Source organism: Haemaphysalis longicornis, unplaced genomic scaffold (assembly GCF_048455015.1).
Source record: "Haemaphysalis longicornis isolate Haplotype H1 unplaced genomic scaffold, Haemaphysalis longicornis Haplotype H1 scaffold_3, whole genome shotgun sequence".
NCBI classification, from domain to species: Eukaryota; Metazoa; Arthropoda; class Arachnida; order Ixodida; family Ixodidae; genus Haemaphysalis; species Haemaphysalis longicornis.
The window spans coordinates 92,787,740-92,804,544 of NW_027526335.1; the positions used below are offsets into that span (position 1 = coordinate 92,787,740).

Genomic DNA, 16,805 nt, shown 5'->3' on the forward strand with positions numbered 1-16,805 from the left:
CTTCCCGAGCCTCCGATCCTGGCATTCCTCTCTCTGTACGTATGCAACAGGTGTTGGTATTCAACGCACTTTCAAACAAACATAAACATCGCAGCATAAATTATGTGTGTGTGTTCGGTTACAGCAGCCACGATGCACATGCAGTTCTTTACTTTCAACAATGCCGCTTTTCCTTTTTATGGCATCCTTGAGCCACCTACCGGGCAGGCACTGAAATAGCAGCTGTTTTGCGCATGTTGGAGCGAACTTCAAATGCGTAACACATCGACGCAGGCATGCCGATAGTGGCACGAGCGCCATCCGTGACATCGGAGGCGCCCGGAACGCCGGAGTGCCGGAAACGAATTCACGTCATGCGATAAACAGAGGGGAAAATATGCGAAGGACGGATCACAGAACAAGAAGTACCGGGCCACCTCCACTCACGTGAAACCTGGGGAATGGCGAAGCATGCAGTGTATACAAGTGTATTCTTGGAGCGTTGGCGCTTTTTCCCACGGAGATGAAACCATAACGCGAAACCTGTGGAGGGCCGAAGCATGCACTGTATAAGTGTGTCCTTGGCGTCTTCGCGTTTTCGCCCACAGAGATGAAACCGTTGGGGAGTAGAAGTATACAGCTTTGCTGCAAGTCTCGGGTCTTTGAAGCTCGAAGCGTTCTAGCGTGAGCCGTTGGAAAAATTAAAGCCGTTCCACTCAACGTGAAAGCTCTCGGAAGTGCAGAGCAGTAATTCGCCATAACGCGCTGTGGAGTTGTTATCAGCTCACGCCTACCACCCATCACGCTCTTCGCCGCCCTGTCTCATGAATTGAACGGAGGTTTGTCCAACGCATTTCGAATTTCCCGCCTTCGCAGTGCTTGCGCGTCGCCTGAAAAAGCGCGAGCGTGAGTTTTGTTATTTTGTGCTTCATTTTCATCCCGCACGCGCAGGCGCCTTACTGCGCAGTTTGGAACGCGCCTTTTTTTCTTTTTTTTTTCTTGCATTGTCACTTTTTTTCTTTGTTTCACTTACTATCATAAAAACTACCCCAACGAGCGTTCATAACTAAATGAACGCGGGGGCTGCTGGTTAATTACATGTATTTTGCCTCAACTGTACCTGCAGTTTTGTTTGCGCTAAAAAACAAGGGGGACATGTATGAGAAGCGCCAGCGGTTGGCGAGTTTCGAGCGGTTATGACTATTAAACCGTTTGCTTTTCGAAGCTTCTGTGGGACGCCGTGACGACGGCTAGGCCGTGGGGCTCTTCTTGGGTCTGCACCCTAGTATGTGGTTTGTAATAAATTCTCTTTTCACATCTACTTGACTCCGTAATGTTTCTGCGCCAACTGATTCCGGCAGTCGCTTGACACAGAAGAGCGTCACAGCGAGCAACGGCGACAAGGCGAGCTAGCACGCGTTTTTTCCCACGGAGATGAAACGTTCCAGCGCAAGGCATTGGAAAATGAGTGTCCCGGTGTGTTCTTTTAGTACGCGTTACGTTCAAGCGCGAGGCGTTGGAAAATGAGTGTCCCCGTGTTTTAAAGGGGTACTGACACAAAATTTTGAAGGCGAGATATCTTCGGAGATAGATTGGTGTGAACACATATACATCTTCTGCAAAATATCAGCGGCGAATACAGCCTAGAACATTATTAAAATCAATTTTAAAGTGCGCGAAACGCAAACGAGCAGCCAGCAGAGGACCACGCGCAATCGACATCCCGTGGATATTGTGTAAATAAACAACATCCAAACACGTCACGAGTTTGTGTTTGCCACTTCCGCACTGCCGGCGTTTTTCGCCGGCTCGCCCGCTCGCCGCTCCAATCGGAGGGCCGGAGGGCGGAGCATCTGCTCTCGAGAACGAACGACCCGATCGTTGGCGGTGGAGGCGCCGTGATTTCGTCGGCTCATCGCGCAGCTGGTCGTGACCAAATTCTACAGCGATTCCAGGCACTCTGTTTCTATTACGTATTTACATTTGATGCGAAAACGCACCGGAGACACGAAAAGCCCACTGAGCGAGCGGCACGGTCGCTGTGCAGGCGGCGGCCACGGCCGCGAAGTGGCCCAGGCCGGCGCAGGTAGCTCGAGTGATAGCTTGTTACCGCTGCCAAGTCCTAACCATGGCAGCTTATATGAGAAAGGAGTTAGTGATGCGATGGCGGGTTGCATTAAAAATTGTCATCTGCACCGCTTACGATAGCGGCAATCAAATATCCGTCGCAGTGCTAAGCCGAACACATCTGTAGGCGGACCTGTAGGTAGACTCGCCGGCTGCTCCCAGCGCGCGTCTTGCCACCCACTGTCTCGAGCGTCGCGCGTCGTTCTTTAGCCGCGGTAGCATTTGCACTCGCAGCGCCTGCGTCACGTCCACGGTCGCTTTTTAATTAAGCGGCTCACGAGATCAGTACGTGGGGGCATTCGCAGAAACTGCCGGCGATGCGGATTCGACAGTGCTACGGCAGCTCTGCTCTGTGATATCCCTCCGATGGTCACGTGGTCAGATTTGTTCACACAAAATCCATCGTTTCGCGGTACCCGCTGAAACCGAAACTGCGACAGGCCGCATTGAAAATGCCTCTAAATAAACAACCGTCGCACGCTGAAGCAAATGAGGTTTCTACAGGTTAAAAGTAGGTCACTAGCTACTTATCGCAACAAAAAAAGCAAGATGTAAAATGTTTGTGTCAGTGCCCCTTTAATACCGTGACTACATAATACGACGGAATGAGACGACTCCGACGTGAGACGCCGACAGCCCGAGCACATAAGGGGCTTCGCCCCTAAAAGATCATGCACCCCTCCGTCTAACGACCACGTTGGTTGAACGCAAAGCTTTCTCGTGGTGGATTCTTTGGTTGGCCAACGTCATACCGCGAGTATACATGTGCTAGTTTGGAAGTACGCACCACTTTTCTAGAATACCCACAGAAACTCTCGGCTGTGCACTCCGTAGGCCTAACGTTTGTGTTCGGGGTGTACGGCGCGAATCGGTACCTGCTGCTTGGCGTTCGCTTCGACCAATTTCGGTATAACGAATCACGCGGGACCGCCGAAAATCGTTCGTTATTTTGAGATATCGTTGTAATGAAGAACTGGCGGTTATAAGCCAGTGCTGAAACCTAGGAATGAGAACGACGTACGTTATCAGCAGGCACAGTACAGGCAAACTCTCAAATAAAAATGTTGCGCTCACTTCAAAGCTGCTTTATTTGAAGAAATCACTTAGTCTGGCGCGTGCAGCACGCACGACCGATTAGGAATGCCTGTACATATTCCGCCTTGCACAATACTGCATCGGGTACGTCATTGCACCGAGCAGTGAAAGTGCGGAATTTGTTGATGTGCACTAAAACATCAACGTTCGACACGATATATGCATCTTCCGCGTTCGGTGAACCACAGTCATCTTCCTTCGCGTCGTCATCGTCACTAAAGATGGTGACTGCTCTCGCTTCTTCTCTGCTTTGTCGCTAACTGCAATCATTGTTGGATCTCGCACGAACTTCGCAGAAAAATCACCCAAAACAAAGAAATATTCAACCGCACACGTGATTATCTTGAAGAACGACCGATAGGATCGTGGAGTATTCTTTCCTCCATGGATAGGCTATACTGCACATTAAACCGCAGCTTTGTGGTGGCGCTAGCTGTTGGTACTCGACGTGGTGATTATGATAGCTACTGCATTCTAGGAATACACAGAGACTCGGCGGTTTCTCTTTCACGCAAGAGTTGCGGGGCTGTTACTTTTAGCTGAATTCGTAATACTGATGTTGCTCGATTATAATTTGGACAATAAATTATGTGGTTACTCTGAAATATGCGCTGTATTGAAACTCATAGTTCTGAAATATTTTTACATTGCAAATATGGGCAATCTGGCGCGGATTCTTAAAATATCTGTAAATTTGAGAAATTCGTTAATGTGGGTTCGTCGAAATGAAGCAATCGGACAGACGCCGGCTTCGATTCCGGCCACGGGAACGTTTTAGGGCGCAGGCCTTTGGCGGCCGTATCTGGGCTGAGCCGCGTTGTCGTGGTAACCGAGTGAACGATGGCAAGGCCGAATAGTGAAAGAAAGCAAAGGAGGAGAGTGTCGCGAAATTGTGAGGGGAGGGTGGTTCGCCGTGGCGGCGCGAGCGCTCTCCGAAAGTGTGAGGTGGGGGATGCTGGGGGGGGGGCAGTATGCTGTGCCCGCACGAGACGCTCGTCTGCGCGACGCAGGCGAAAACGCGAGGGGGGCGAGCGCGTGACTATTATGTGCGTTTGCTTAAGACGCAGTTCGCGGTTCCTTCCTGAGACGCACTTCGCGCCGCCGACGCAGAGGCTCATCATCGCTGCGTTAAAGATAACCCACGAGTGAGTACTGCCTCAGCGCGCTGCTGCTGCGCCCTAATATCGCATTAGGGAGCATTGTAATCGCCAGCCAATTTTTTTTCTTTCCCTTCACCCTCGATCGTTCATTATCATCGGCAGAGGAAGTTGTCTTTCCTGCAGGTCGTATTGGCGTACAACAGCATAATAATCAATCAATCAGTCAGTCAATCAATCAATCAATCAATCAATCAATCAATCAATCAATCAATCAATCAATGTTTATTAGAGTGCCCAGGAACAGCCGAGGCCTTGGTTCTGGCGCACTGAGGAAGACAAAATGCGGCACTAATATACAGGAGCAACTCACAATATAAACAGTCAATAATAATAATAATAATAATAATAATAATAATAATAATAATAATAATAATAATAATAATAATAATAATAATAATAATAATAATAATAATAATAATAATAATAATAATAATAATCACCAGCTTGTCTACGCCCACTACAGGGCAATAGCCTCTCCCACAGATCCCCGATTATCCCGGTCCTGTGCCAACTGCGACCAATTTATCCCCGCAAACGACTTGATCTCATCTGCCCATCTAACTTTCTGCCGCTCCCTGCCACGCTTGCCTTGTCTAGGTGTCCACTCTGTTACCCTTAATGACCAACGGTTATCTTTCCTTCGCATTATGCGCCCTGCCCACACCAATTTCTTCTTTCTTCAACGGAATCAGTGAGGACAGTAAAGCTTCGCCTTCAGTAGGGGTAGAAAGGGGGTGAAGTGGAGGGAAAAGAGGGGTAAAAGTGTAGCGGTAGGTGGGAGGGTGTGAGTGTAACAGGGAGGGAGGAGTAAAGTGAAAGGAAGGAGGTTGTGAATAGGGCGGAAAGAAATATGAGGGGGCAGAGGAGGAATTACAGGAAGGAAAGTGGGTGATAGGGTAATGGGAGGAGAGAGGGAGAAAAACTTTTATTCCTGGGGAGGCTTAGTCCTAGCGAGTGTCCCTTAGGTGGGGAGGGCGCGCCAGGTAATCTTGAGCTCTAGTGGTGGTCAGGAGCTGTAGCTCGGGTGAGGAGGTAATGGGAGGATATTGTCACGTTGCCAAAGACGACGCAGTTATCTTCAAGAAAAATCAAATTTATTGGAGCGAACTTGTGCTCCCCTAACAACTCAAATAATACACGGGCGGCGAAGCAGCTGTCAGCAAAGTGACGTACGCAAGCGAGCGTCGGAGATCGAATGCCGCGGCGTCTGCTCTGCAGGCTTTTATCTTTCGGCGCAAGTGTTTCTGGAACCGTCGATTCACATCCAGAACATTGTAGATCACATAAGATTATTCTGGGCTAGTGACGTTAGGGCAAAACAGTCTGCTTATCTGAATGTGATAGCTCGTGCGGCATAAAAGTATAGAATGGAAGACGCGCTTCGTTTGGAACGCATATAACACAGCCAGGCGCGGCCCGGCAGTAAAAACAAACAATAAATAAACAAACCCATACATGGTTCGCGGCATTATACAGGAAAAGGTGATGGGAGTGTAGCGGGCGAAATGCATGGAAGGAGGAAAAGTGGGGTACAGTTGTAGACGAAGATCCATGAACTCTGCAAAAACGTCGCGAAAGGGGGCGTGAGGGGAAGTGGGAGGAGGATGGTGATGCTGTGCGGAAAAGAAACATAAACTATGCGGCACATAGTGTTAGAATGTGAGGGTATCCATCCAAATCTACATGAAGGGAATATTGGGCTTCCAGAAGCCCTAGGATTTAAGGGTATCACAGAGGAAGTTAACTTCAAGGCTGTCGAGGGGACGAAAAGAAGATTAGAATGCTGGTGGACGAAAAGCAGAGAGGGGAATATTGCCTAGGACAGTTACCACCTGTAACAGAGAAAAAAAGTATTTTGTGCCTAATAAGCTTTTTGTGCCTGCCCTAAGCAGCGCTAGTATTAAACCAAGAGTGTAAAACATGGGTATATTAGTCCTTTTTGGTAAGATGACATGTCATCACCCCGCTACAAAGGGGAAGCCAATATCAATCATCATCATCATCAGCGGAAGAGGAATGAGAAGGGCGACGAGGAGTACAGTTAAAACCCAATTTAACGAAACCCGATTTAACAAAAATCCTGATTTAACGAAGATATCCCAATTCCCCTCTCAGACTTCCCTAGAGCCCAATGCTTTGACTAGCTAGAAATTGCGAAGCCAATATCATGATCTGTCCCGGTATAACGAACCTTTTCTCGAGAAATGCAGCCCCGAAAGTGTTATCGTTGGTTTATTTTGTAGGGAACGCCTCAAAAGTGATTCATGGACCGCCAAAAATGACATAGCGGAGCACCTTTGTCCCTCTTTTACGGAACTGCACGGCGCGAAACGGGAGTTGTAACGCAAGCAAAGATAACCGACTTCTTTGGTGAGAAATAAATTAGTAGTCCCCCGGGGACCGTTCTTGTTCAGGTAACAGCTTCCGCGGCCTCTTTTCATAGACGCAGGCCGCAATTTTATTTTTCGGAGCATTTACGTTTCGCAAATACGACGCCGGATAAGCTTTCTGGATACCGGTACAGTATATAACCGAACGTACTAAATTATGACTTCGTGTAGCGCAAAAAAACGTACAAGGACAGAAGGAGGCGACGGGCACAAGCGCTAACTTCCAACTGAGCTTTATTGAAAAATGCACGAATTTAATTTTACTCAGCTAAATAAATTTATCTTAACTGTACGAAACAAAGTGACCAATAAATGCCTAACTCGATTTAACGAGGTAACGAAATAATTAGCGACTCCCGTCAACTTCGTTAAATCGAGTTCTGACTGTATAACAAAGGGAGGAGGGGAGGAGGCCGTGGTGAGAGAATTGGGGGAGGGGGAGATAAATGAGGAAAGCATGTAAGAAGAGGGAAGAAGCCTGGATAGGGGATGGAGAATGGGAGAAGGGGTTGGAGGGGGCGTAAGGGAAGAGGAGTATTGCGTGAGGAAAAGGGCACGTGTCGGAGGGCGGGAAAACAATGAGGAGGAAAGAGGGAGGATCAGAGAGGATGAGGATGGCTAGGGTTGAGAGAGGGTTTAGGAAAGTAGGGGGAGGGTGCCATAGGGTCGGGAAGAGCCAGGAAGCGCAGGGGAGAAGCTAGGAAGGGGAGTGGCGTCAAAGGGAAGAAGAGTAGAGAAAAACAGGAGGAAGAACGAAGTAGAACTCCAGGCTCTGTGTAGGCCAATCGGAAAGATGAGGTCCTAAGGAACACTGCTGTGGCCCGTTACCGTGACGAAACGAAGGGTTGAAGACAAAGTGTTTTCTTAGTGTACGCTGCAACACCCCCCCCCCCCTCCTCTTCCCCCCTTACACACACAAACACACAAAAAGAAAAAGCAACAACACGGCATCCCAGCAATAATACAGCAATGTTCTACAGTGTCACACTTTCTGCGTAACATGCAGTTGTTGTCCCAGGGTACAAAGCCGCCTTTTAGATGCGAAGCATCTCATGCTCGGGGCTATGTCCCTCCCTCCCTCGTTGTCGTTGTCCGCCGTCCGCACTCTACTGCGCATGCGCGTCTCTTCAGCCCCATCAGCGTTTGGGCTGACGTCAGCGCAGTCCACTATAAAAAGAAATAGTTAGGCGCCGCCCGGTTTCGATCCCACGACTCTCTGGCCGCAACGGGAGGTAGTACGTGGCGCTCTTCCCACTGCGCTACAAACCGAGACGGGAGCATGTGCTACGAACGCGCCTTACGTCCTTCACTCATTCAAACGACGTCAAGAAGCTACTGAAATAACGAAGGCACGCGAAGCTGAACGTCAACGGAAACGACGAACTGAAAACTAATGGGAACTTCAGTCGACCCCATGGCTGCTTCGCATACTACTCAGGGTTCCCCTGCGGGAAGATGGTGTAATTTTTTAGATGCGACGCTGAGAGCATCTCTTGTCGGCGGCCCTGTCCTTCATGCGTGCGTCCGTTGTTGTTGTCCGCAGCCTTTCCACTCTCCCCCTCTCCTCTCCGATAGCGAACCCTCTCTCGCGAGAGGCATTGGAATGGATTCGATTGGCTTGGATTGATTGGATTTGGATTGGATTAAAGTGGATTGTGTTGGATTGTGTTGCGTCATAGCCGCGGCAGACGCACTGGCGCCGGCGCTTGCAGGTGAGAGCGAACACACTCTCAACATCTGCGGGTGTGAGGCCCAGCGCTCTCTCACTCCGCCGGTGGGCGGTGCTGCGCGCGGTGCTGCGCATGTGCAGTACTCTCTCTCTTCGCGGTCTCCTCTCCTTCGGGTGCGCTGCGCATATAACCGGTGTGCCGCTCTCCGGCGGCCTTTCGGTCGACGACTGCTCTACGCTTGCGCTTGAACCCCCCTCAGCGTAGCATCACACCAGGGTTCCCGCGAGGGGAGGTGGGCGTAATTTTTTTCTGTCGCCGGGGGCATACACATGCGTTTGACGCGCCTAGAAACACCAGAAGACTCTCCCTTACTGAAAACAAAGCAATAAAGGAGGATGGGAAGCAGACATCTAGATATAAATATATGTCTAGAGTTCTCCGGGCGGTGTTACACAAGTACTCCATAAACCCCTCTAGACCGGTGAATAGCCGCCATACTGGAAAGACATGCTCTGCGGAAGCGGCATTGTATGGTGCCTCCCCCTTTGATAGGTTCAGAGTGATGTGTCATCTACAAAGGGGGTTAAGCGGAGTCAGGATTCTGTTCTCCGCAAGAGGGACAACCATCCGAGGCTCGCTTTAAGCGCAAGCGGATCCAGAGGAGTGTGCGTCTGTGTACGAATATATTTATTACATCCATCATCATTATGTCCTATTCCCTCAATTAAACCCTGAAATTTTTCATGAAAGAGCCGTTCTGTCTTTTTTCCTGATAGAAAATTCTTGAAGAAAATCGATGCTGCGCCTATACATACCCAGCTTTCTCGCTCAAAATTCCGACCTCTCAGGAACCTAGGGAAACCACTTCAGGAAAGTGATATTTAGCACAAAGCAAGAAGTCAACGTGGAGATGAAAACACTAGAAGTACTTTCCAGGATTCTGAATATTTTATGTGCAATTCGCTGTCAAATCTTACTCCCCATGCATTTCTATGGGATAGTTTCCATGGCTCAGGAACCTAGCCTCAAAACGTGCAAGACTTGAAACTGTGCGCAAAGCAAGTTTTCACTCCCAATATTAGCAGCGCAAAATAACTTTCAATTACACTAAATAACTGCAAAGTAATCGCTGTTGAAAGGACTGCCATGAGCGGGAAAGCTGCACATGAATGGGCTATAAAGACAAAGTGGGTTAATACGTACGAAAGAATTCATGACGCAATAACGATAATGTCAGTTATAATGCAAACGGCTAACGACCAATGGAGAGAGAGAGAGAAACATTTCATTCGTGAGCCGGAGCTAGGATGGTAGGGCATCCACGGATATATATTATAGCGAATTAGAATGAGAAATGATGGGCTGGTTGAATGAAGACAGAAAATAAGGGTAGGCAGCAAGAAAGCCAAGGAAACCAAAAGGGAAATGTGGTAGGTCGGATATATTTTTTTTTAAAGAAAGAAAGAAAGTGGAGAAAAAATGCCCGTCGGGTGGGACCCAGTGGTCATATATACAGTCCTTATTGCCAGTGCTGTTCGGCTACTTGAAGGTGCTTTATAGCGCCGGAGGTCGTGGGTTCGAGGAATCCCTAGCCCGTTGTGACAGCAAATGCGATGGCCCTTTCTTGGCCGTGTCGATGGAAGTGGAAAGGATGGTTAATGCTGTCAGTTTTGTGCCTTATGTGTTGACGACCTTGGATGCGTGTACTATCCTGATACGGACAGGGTGATATCCGTGCATCGAGCACGTAATAAGTGACGGTTCTCACGAATAATGCGAGCTCGTTGCGGGTGAACTTGTTTGTTGAAAATTTGAGGTATATTTGGGGGCACGTGTAGAAGATGTGTTGTCGAATGTCCGATGGAATTCGAACCTTCTGGTCTTGTCGTAGTGGGGCGTAGTGCAGACGGAGGAGTGTTGCTCTTCCCGTGGGCGTGAGTCTGAGTTGCTGTATCTAAGATGTGTGGGGGGCCTCTTGTATTTTCCCCAAGGTGTAGTTCCCACCTAATTGCAAAGGGTTCTAAGATATTAAGAAGCAGTGGCAACTCACCCGCAACTTTTTCGCCCAGTCCTATTGGTTACAATAAGACTGAAAGGCGGGCTAGTAATTATTTATTAGTTGGTTGAATATTGGTTGGTTGGTCGTAACCTATTGGTTATGACGTCACAGGGACCTGTTTGTGCGATTGGTGTTCATCGCCCAAAGGTATCGTCATGAAGATTAAATACATGTGGTTAAAACACGAAGCTGCTTTGACCGTGTCGGAATGGCGTACAATCAGATCAACGTCATAAAGCAAGGGGCCTAAGTTCGATTCCGACCAAGGGAAGAGTTTTTTTTTTCTTGAGGCGCTGTATGTGCCTTCGCTTACCATCGTCATCGTTTTGTGTAAAGCTGGCTTTCCTGCAATGCGTTTTGGAGCGATGTCGAACGCCATTAGTCAGGCATAGAAAGCTTCACTTTAAAACCCTTCGCTTTAAACATATGCCTGTGTGCGCGATTGTACGGACGCTTCTGGATTAGTTCGATCCAAACACGCCTACAGTACCCCCACTTTTGGTAATCCCTTAGCACATCCCCGCTGGCGTCGTGTAGCATGCGTGTAGCGCGCAGTTTGGAAGCCTTTAATACCTATTTCTTTCCTTTTCCCGCTAAAAAAGCTAGCTACCAGGATGTTAGTTGTTTCAAATTACACAAAGCTACAAAGCTATAATTTGTCTTCTGGGCCCGGGGCCATAATGACAAACGCATTCAAATGCCTTTGGGTGCGTACTTCGTGGCAACTTCCTGGAACATTCCTTATCAGCACAAGTGCTCGCTTAAAAACCCTTTATCGGCTTTGCGAAATTTCGATGAAGAGACATTACCTTCGGAATAAGCTTAGATAGGCCGACAACGGTGTAACTTTACGCACCGGCGCCAGCCGCGTGAGTGCCGCGTTTTAATTTAGCGGTTTTAGGTATCAAAGCCTCAAAGCCTGGCAACAGCGTTGAGCCACTTCCGCCAGTTTCCAAATCCGGTTTTGTTCTTTTCGTTTGCCGTGCAAGCTGTTTTGTTTCGCGCGTTTTAGTCAAAATTCTTTGCTTTTGTAGCTTTTAATGTGTTCGTAACAAGCTTAAGCAGCCAGACAGCGCACACAAATGCTTTACTCCGAGTTGGTGGTCGCCAAAGATGATTCGGAAGAGGAAATTTACGATGTGAGTACCTGACGCCGACGCGCTTTGATCGTCGTCACCTGTAAGTTTCGCGGTCACGCACCGGAATCAGAGAGCAGATAGCCTTGTTGTGCAATTTCGTTATTTCGCCTACTTTATGTGTTCTCACCATGGGCAGAAATTCCTCCCATATGGGAGCGTAGGTTGAGCAAAGGCACCTACGTTTGGACAGTTGACACGTCATGTCGGGCCCGCGTCTTGCACACCTGTTGCCGTCACATGGGCAGTCGCGTCCGCAAAGAGCTGGGACTTTCAAGAGAAGCGGAGTGGAAAACGAAGTACTGAGGTAGCTTTGAACAAACTATACCCTTTCCGGAGTTGTACAGCACACATCGGCAGACCCGGACGCTTATCAATGCTGCCCGCAGCTGGATAAACCACGAGCTCGTATCGGCATAACGGGTCACCCATTCGCTAAGCCCCTCGCTCCTCCTCCGATTGCAACGATGGTATGCAGCAGAACCGAAAGACCGAAAGCACCCGCTCAATGGAAAGTTTCGCAGCGAGGCATATTATCTTTTGTGTGCTTGTTCTATCGCCCTGGAAAGTACCCTACCGGGGAAGTGTCCCCTGCCCTTTTCTAACCAGTAACTTCATTAACGAATCTCACGAACATTTGGCACTTTTCAATGCGGAAACATGATCGCCCAGCCGGTGAGTTTGCCTGTTTTGCCTGTTTAAACGCGTTGTCGAAATCCCTGTGGAGCTCGGTTCTAAAAGAAACTAACCGCACTTCTTTCGCATATCTCCGAACTAAGTTTCGAACCTATTCTCGTGAAAGCGAACACACTTGAACCCCTCAAGCTGTCTGGTTGAGGCTCCGCGTCCGGTGACGGTCTCATCTAACACGTTGCGCACATGTGTGCCAAGCCGACGGGAGAAGCGATCTTTTTTTGTTTGTTTGTTTGTTTTGAGCGCGTAGATAGCTGTCAGAGCAGGCGCTGGCGCGCTGAACGGGGCCTGACTCATGCCGGCGGGCAAGTCGAGAAGAAAAAAACAGCGCAACCGAGCACGACGAAGAAATCGCGCCGCTTCTCGTTAGCCAACTCCCCCCGTGCTGTTCCGCTCAGCTGACAACGGCAGTGCGGGCGAGTGGGACGTAGAGAGAAGATAGCCGTCTGTCCACGTGACGTGGTACGGTTTCTGTACGTAACAGACTGAGGAGGTACTGCGCGTTCCGTGCCCGAGGCCGCGCACTCGCGAGCTGTGGTTCGTGTTGTCATGGAGGTGAATGGGGATGTCGACCGCCGGGATGAGAAAACGATCAGTGACGTCTTCCTTAGGTTGAGCAACGTTGCCCAGTCTTCAAACGTGAGTTTTGGGTCTGCGTGCTTGTTGATCATGAGAAGCTCCATATTGAGCAGAAGTTTTTTGCCCCTAGCCACTTGCAGGATTCTTGGTTAACAAAACAGATCACTACTTACGCACATAGGTCTCTGACATCCTTCTTTGCCGAACCTGACGGACAGATCTGGTGGGTTCACAGATGGGAATTGTAACTTCTCGTTGACATCAACATCACATATTTTAGATTGAAGACTTTGCTGTGGGCTGTGCACTGCCTTAATTCCGATCGCTTTGCTCGACACGAATGCATTTCATGTTGAAGGATAGGAAAAGTTATGTTTTACTGTCTTGTAATGTTGCAGGACTTCAGCTTATACCCAGATGTTCGTGGTTAGTGAAAAGGTGTGTGGGTCACTTTCTCAGTTGAGAAAGCTCTTAACATCCATACTCACCGAGTATAACTGCAAACCAAAGCAGCGGCATGGCCGAAAATAAAAGACAATTACAGATTGGCATTGCAGCCTGTGAAAAGACTGATAGGCTCTGGTTTTAGAATACCTCCATGCCTCTGGCAGCCTTTTGCTGACAAATGTTGGACATTTTGAAGGCGTGAATGTATTTCCGAATTTCTTATTGGGCACAGGATTCAAACTTATATGCAGGCAGGCCGACCCATTTCTTACGTTGCTTCTACACTACGAGGAATCACAAGGTGTGCCTCCTGGGCTAGAGTTTGCAGGCATTCATTACTGGGATGAAGATGTCAAATTTCTTGCAGAGAATGCCACAATCTCAGGGTTGTCAAAGGGAGTTGTTCCTTGTAAAACAGGGTTCTTGTGAACCCACTTCTCCTCAGTTTCTGCGAATATCTCCATCAGTGTGTCCCTCACCTCGGTTAAATTGTTCTTTTGGCCCTTGCCCCTTTGTGAAGTTAAGGGAGAGACAGGAAGTTTGGTGGATTTGTCAGCGAGATGTGGGACTGGCACTGAGTGAGATGGAGCATCATACGTTCACAGCTGGAGGAAGCAAAAGTTCAGCAGCCTTTCCAACAGGCTTGTTTTTTTGTGTAATACGCAGCAAACTTTTTGAGGAAAATTCTAGCACGTTCAGTTGCACATAATTGCACTAGCACATTGCACATAAAAGCCTGAGAAACAGCCTTGCGCAATCTACAGTAGCCGACCATTTTTCGAACTCGAAAAATGCGGACTTGCTGGATATTCCAGACTTTTCTGAGGAACTGCCAGGTGTCCCATAGGAGTAATGACTCACACATTTTTCAGACTGCTCTTTTATTTGGACTATTTTTCGTTCCCCTTCAGGTCCAAAAAATCAGTCGGCTACTGTATTGGGGAAAGGGGAAAGGGGGGGGGGGGGGTTCTAGGGGAGCCTTTTGGGTGGCTTCTAGGGTTCCACCCCTGGTTGAGAAGCCTTGCCCTTAAAGGGGTCATGCAGACAAAATACAAGCCTGTTTTATTCGAAAGATTTCGTGGTTTTATAGTGCCACCCAGCGCTTGTCCGGAAGCAAACGGTGCTTTATTCACTGCGAAATTAATCAATTTAAGTTAGAATTTTCATTCTCCTGCCAAATCGTGTGTTTTAATAACGGCTGCCATGACGTCATAAGAATGGGTCTTCATGCTAAACTTGGTGTGTTAAGTCGGTATGCCCTATTCTACTGTACGGCGGAACGTATGCTTTATAAGTCTGTCCTCCTTGAAAAACATTTGGCGAAATATGCCAAAATAGACACAACTGTTGTAAATAGTTCCACCTCTTGCCCTTCTTTCGCTGCTTTTTGGTTTTAAGGGTTGGCTGAATGAGATACAATTGCCACAATTGATTTTCATTGTTGATTTCCGTTTCTGTGATTGATTTTCATGTTGCCGCAATTGATTTCCGATGTCAGTCTCACACCACATTTTTGTACTTGTTTGCAGTTTTTTTTTTTTTTTTTTTACAAATTGTCTGCTTGTCAATACTAGCAACAATGGAAGTTCGCTACTGTCACGTTAAAATAGCAGTAATTGTATTTGTGTGCTGTATATCTTTTGTGTAGCATGACACCCTGGCATCAGTAAAATGAAAAACTTAGTACTGTTTTTATATGCATGCTTATGTAATAAAACAGCGGCTGTCCCATTGCAACCCTACACCGAAAAATAATTCTCCACTCAAACAACGCCCTTGTTCTCAATATTCCCACGTGGCTGGAAGCTTTATCATACAGAAGTCCTTTAAGTGTTGTTCTTATCATCCAGACGTATACAAAGAATAGACACTAGGCACATAAAGGAGGCATGTACGCGGGCTGTAGATATCTGTCATAGGGAACATTGATAGCTGTGTCCTGAATTCTTCCGTTCTTTTCCTCCTTTTTGTCTTTATCAATAACCACAGCCGTCGTAAGGAAGTGTTGTTAGCAGGGCGTTTATGTCGGGCTGCAATTGTTACAGTGGCAGCCAGTGCTCATATGGCTACCACTTTCTTCAAAATAGCAGCCAGTTGCGTAAAGAAACCTTGCCACCAAAGGCATTGAATGCAGAATTTGACGGTGCATTCTTTCTTGTGGTACGTAGGCAGAATGATTGTAAAACGGAATCGCTTCCTATCGATAGGAACTTACAAGTCTGAATTTTTGTGGGTTCAGTGGGGTTGCCGTTTAAATCTCTGATGTTTTTTGAAGCATGGCCATCAGGTATGGTGCGGCGAATTGCGGGTATCTCCGAACCACTTTTGTTGTAAACAAAAACGTTTCCTTGATTTTTCCCTGGAGGGGCATACAAAAGTATGGAATTTGAAGTGTGGTAATTACAATAAAAAAAGGCACCCTGCTCACTTTTCTGCATTAGAGCTCTAACGAACACACACACTTCATCCAATATTCTGTCTCCAGCCTTTTGTTTGTCTTTCATAGGTTTCGTTTGTGCTTCTCCAAAGGGGCTTCATTCATTAAACAGTTTCTAAAGCCACACAAAAAAAATATATTTGTTCAGAGGGTTTTCAAGTAATCTGAAGAGTCGCTTGCATCCAGGACGTCAAAACACACAAGAAGTCGCAGCGTTTCTCTTCTCTTCTTTGGCAGATGTTTAAAATTAGACTGTGGAAGTTTGCAAGTCAAATGCACAGGAAAGGGATGAACGTGAAATTCATCCCTTTATTGTAAACTTCACTGGTTTACGTTTAAGCATCTACTGATACGAGCTACCCGCCTAACACCAAGCTTTACTAAAGTTAACCCTTCGGGCATCAAATTTTTTTTTGCCAAATGCGACCCCCAGGGTTGATTTTCTCTAATCACCGATTTAAATTCTTGGGATGAATCTATTTCGATAAATTGTCGTAATTTTAGGGCGACCATAAAGTGACAAAAAAAATTGTTTGTGTTGTTACATACGCGTGGTTTTCATGAGTAATGAAAAAAAAATTTCTAAAAACCTTATACGACTTTTAAAAAATCTCCAGTTTTGCAGGCGCTAGAAGCACGAGAGCGCCCAGAGGACGAAACTGAAACTAGCCGCTGCGCGCCCGTGCATGACCGGATGCGCAAGCGACAGTTGGTGCACCGCTGTAGTAAAGCATAAAGAAGGAAAAGAAGAGACATTGGTGATAGAAAAACAATTTCATGTATTCCCGCAGTGTGGCAGCGCATTCCAAGTGAAAGAAATGATTAAAAAAGGCGAACTTTTGAAACATACAAGCGATGACGTACACGTGCATCATTGACCATTTTGAAGGTGCTTGCAGGGGATGTACATGTACGTCATTTACCCTGAAAGGGTTAATCCTCTTAGGCCTTTTCTTTGTGCAAAGTTGGCCCTGTTCAAATGCTTCAATCTCTGGGCATCTTCGCTCACCTCTCCCACTGTATGCACATCTTT

The 16,805-nt window shown here is 47.5% G+C and overlaps 1 protein-coding gene across 4 annotated transcripts in view; it reads left to right on the forward strand.

Annotated features, from left to right (window-relative positions):
- The window catches only part of LOC144174875 (proton-coupled amino acid transporter 1-like), a 60,385-nt gene that overhangs the window by 20,352 nt on the left and 23,228 nt on the right, over positions 1–16,805 (forward strand). Inside the window, exon 1 of one of the 4 annotated variants that reach the window (XM_077703828.1) lies at positions 11,410–11,619. The exons of 1 other annotated variant lie outside the window; for it this stretch is intronic. In XM_077703828.1, coding sequence (XP_077559954.1) covers positions 11,563–11,619 — 57 coding nt within the window. In that variant the 5' untranslated portion in view covers positions 11,410–11,562. Of the gene's footprint in view, positions 1–11,409; positions 11,620–12,117; positions 12,292–12,715; positions 12,949–16,805 lie in introns of those variants that run through there. 2 more of the 4 variants (XM_077703830.1, XM_077703826.1) reach the window with 2 other exon arrangements.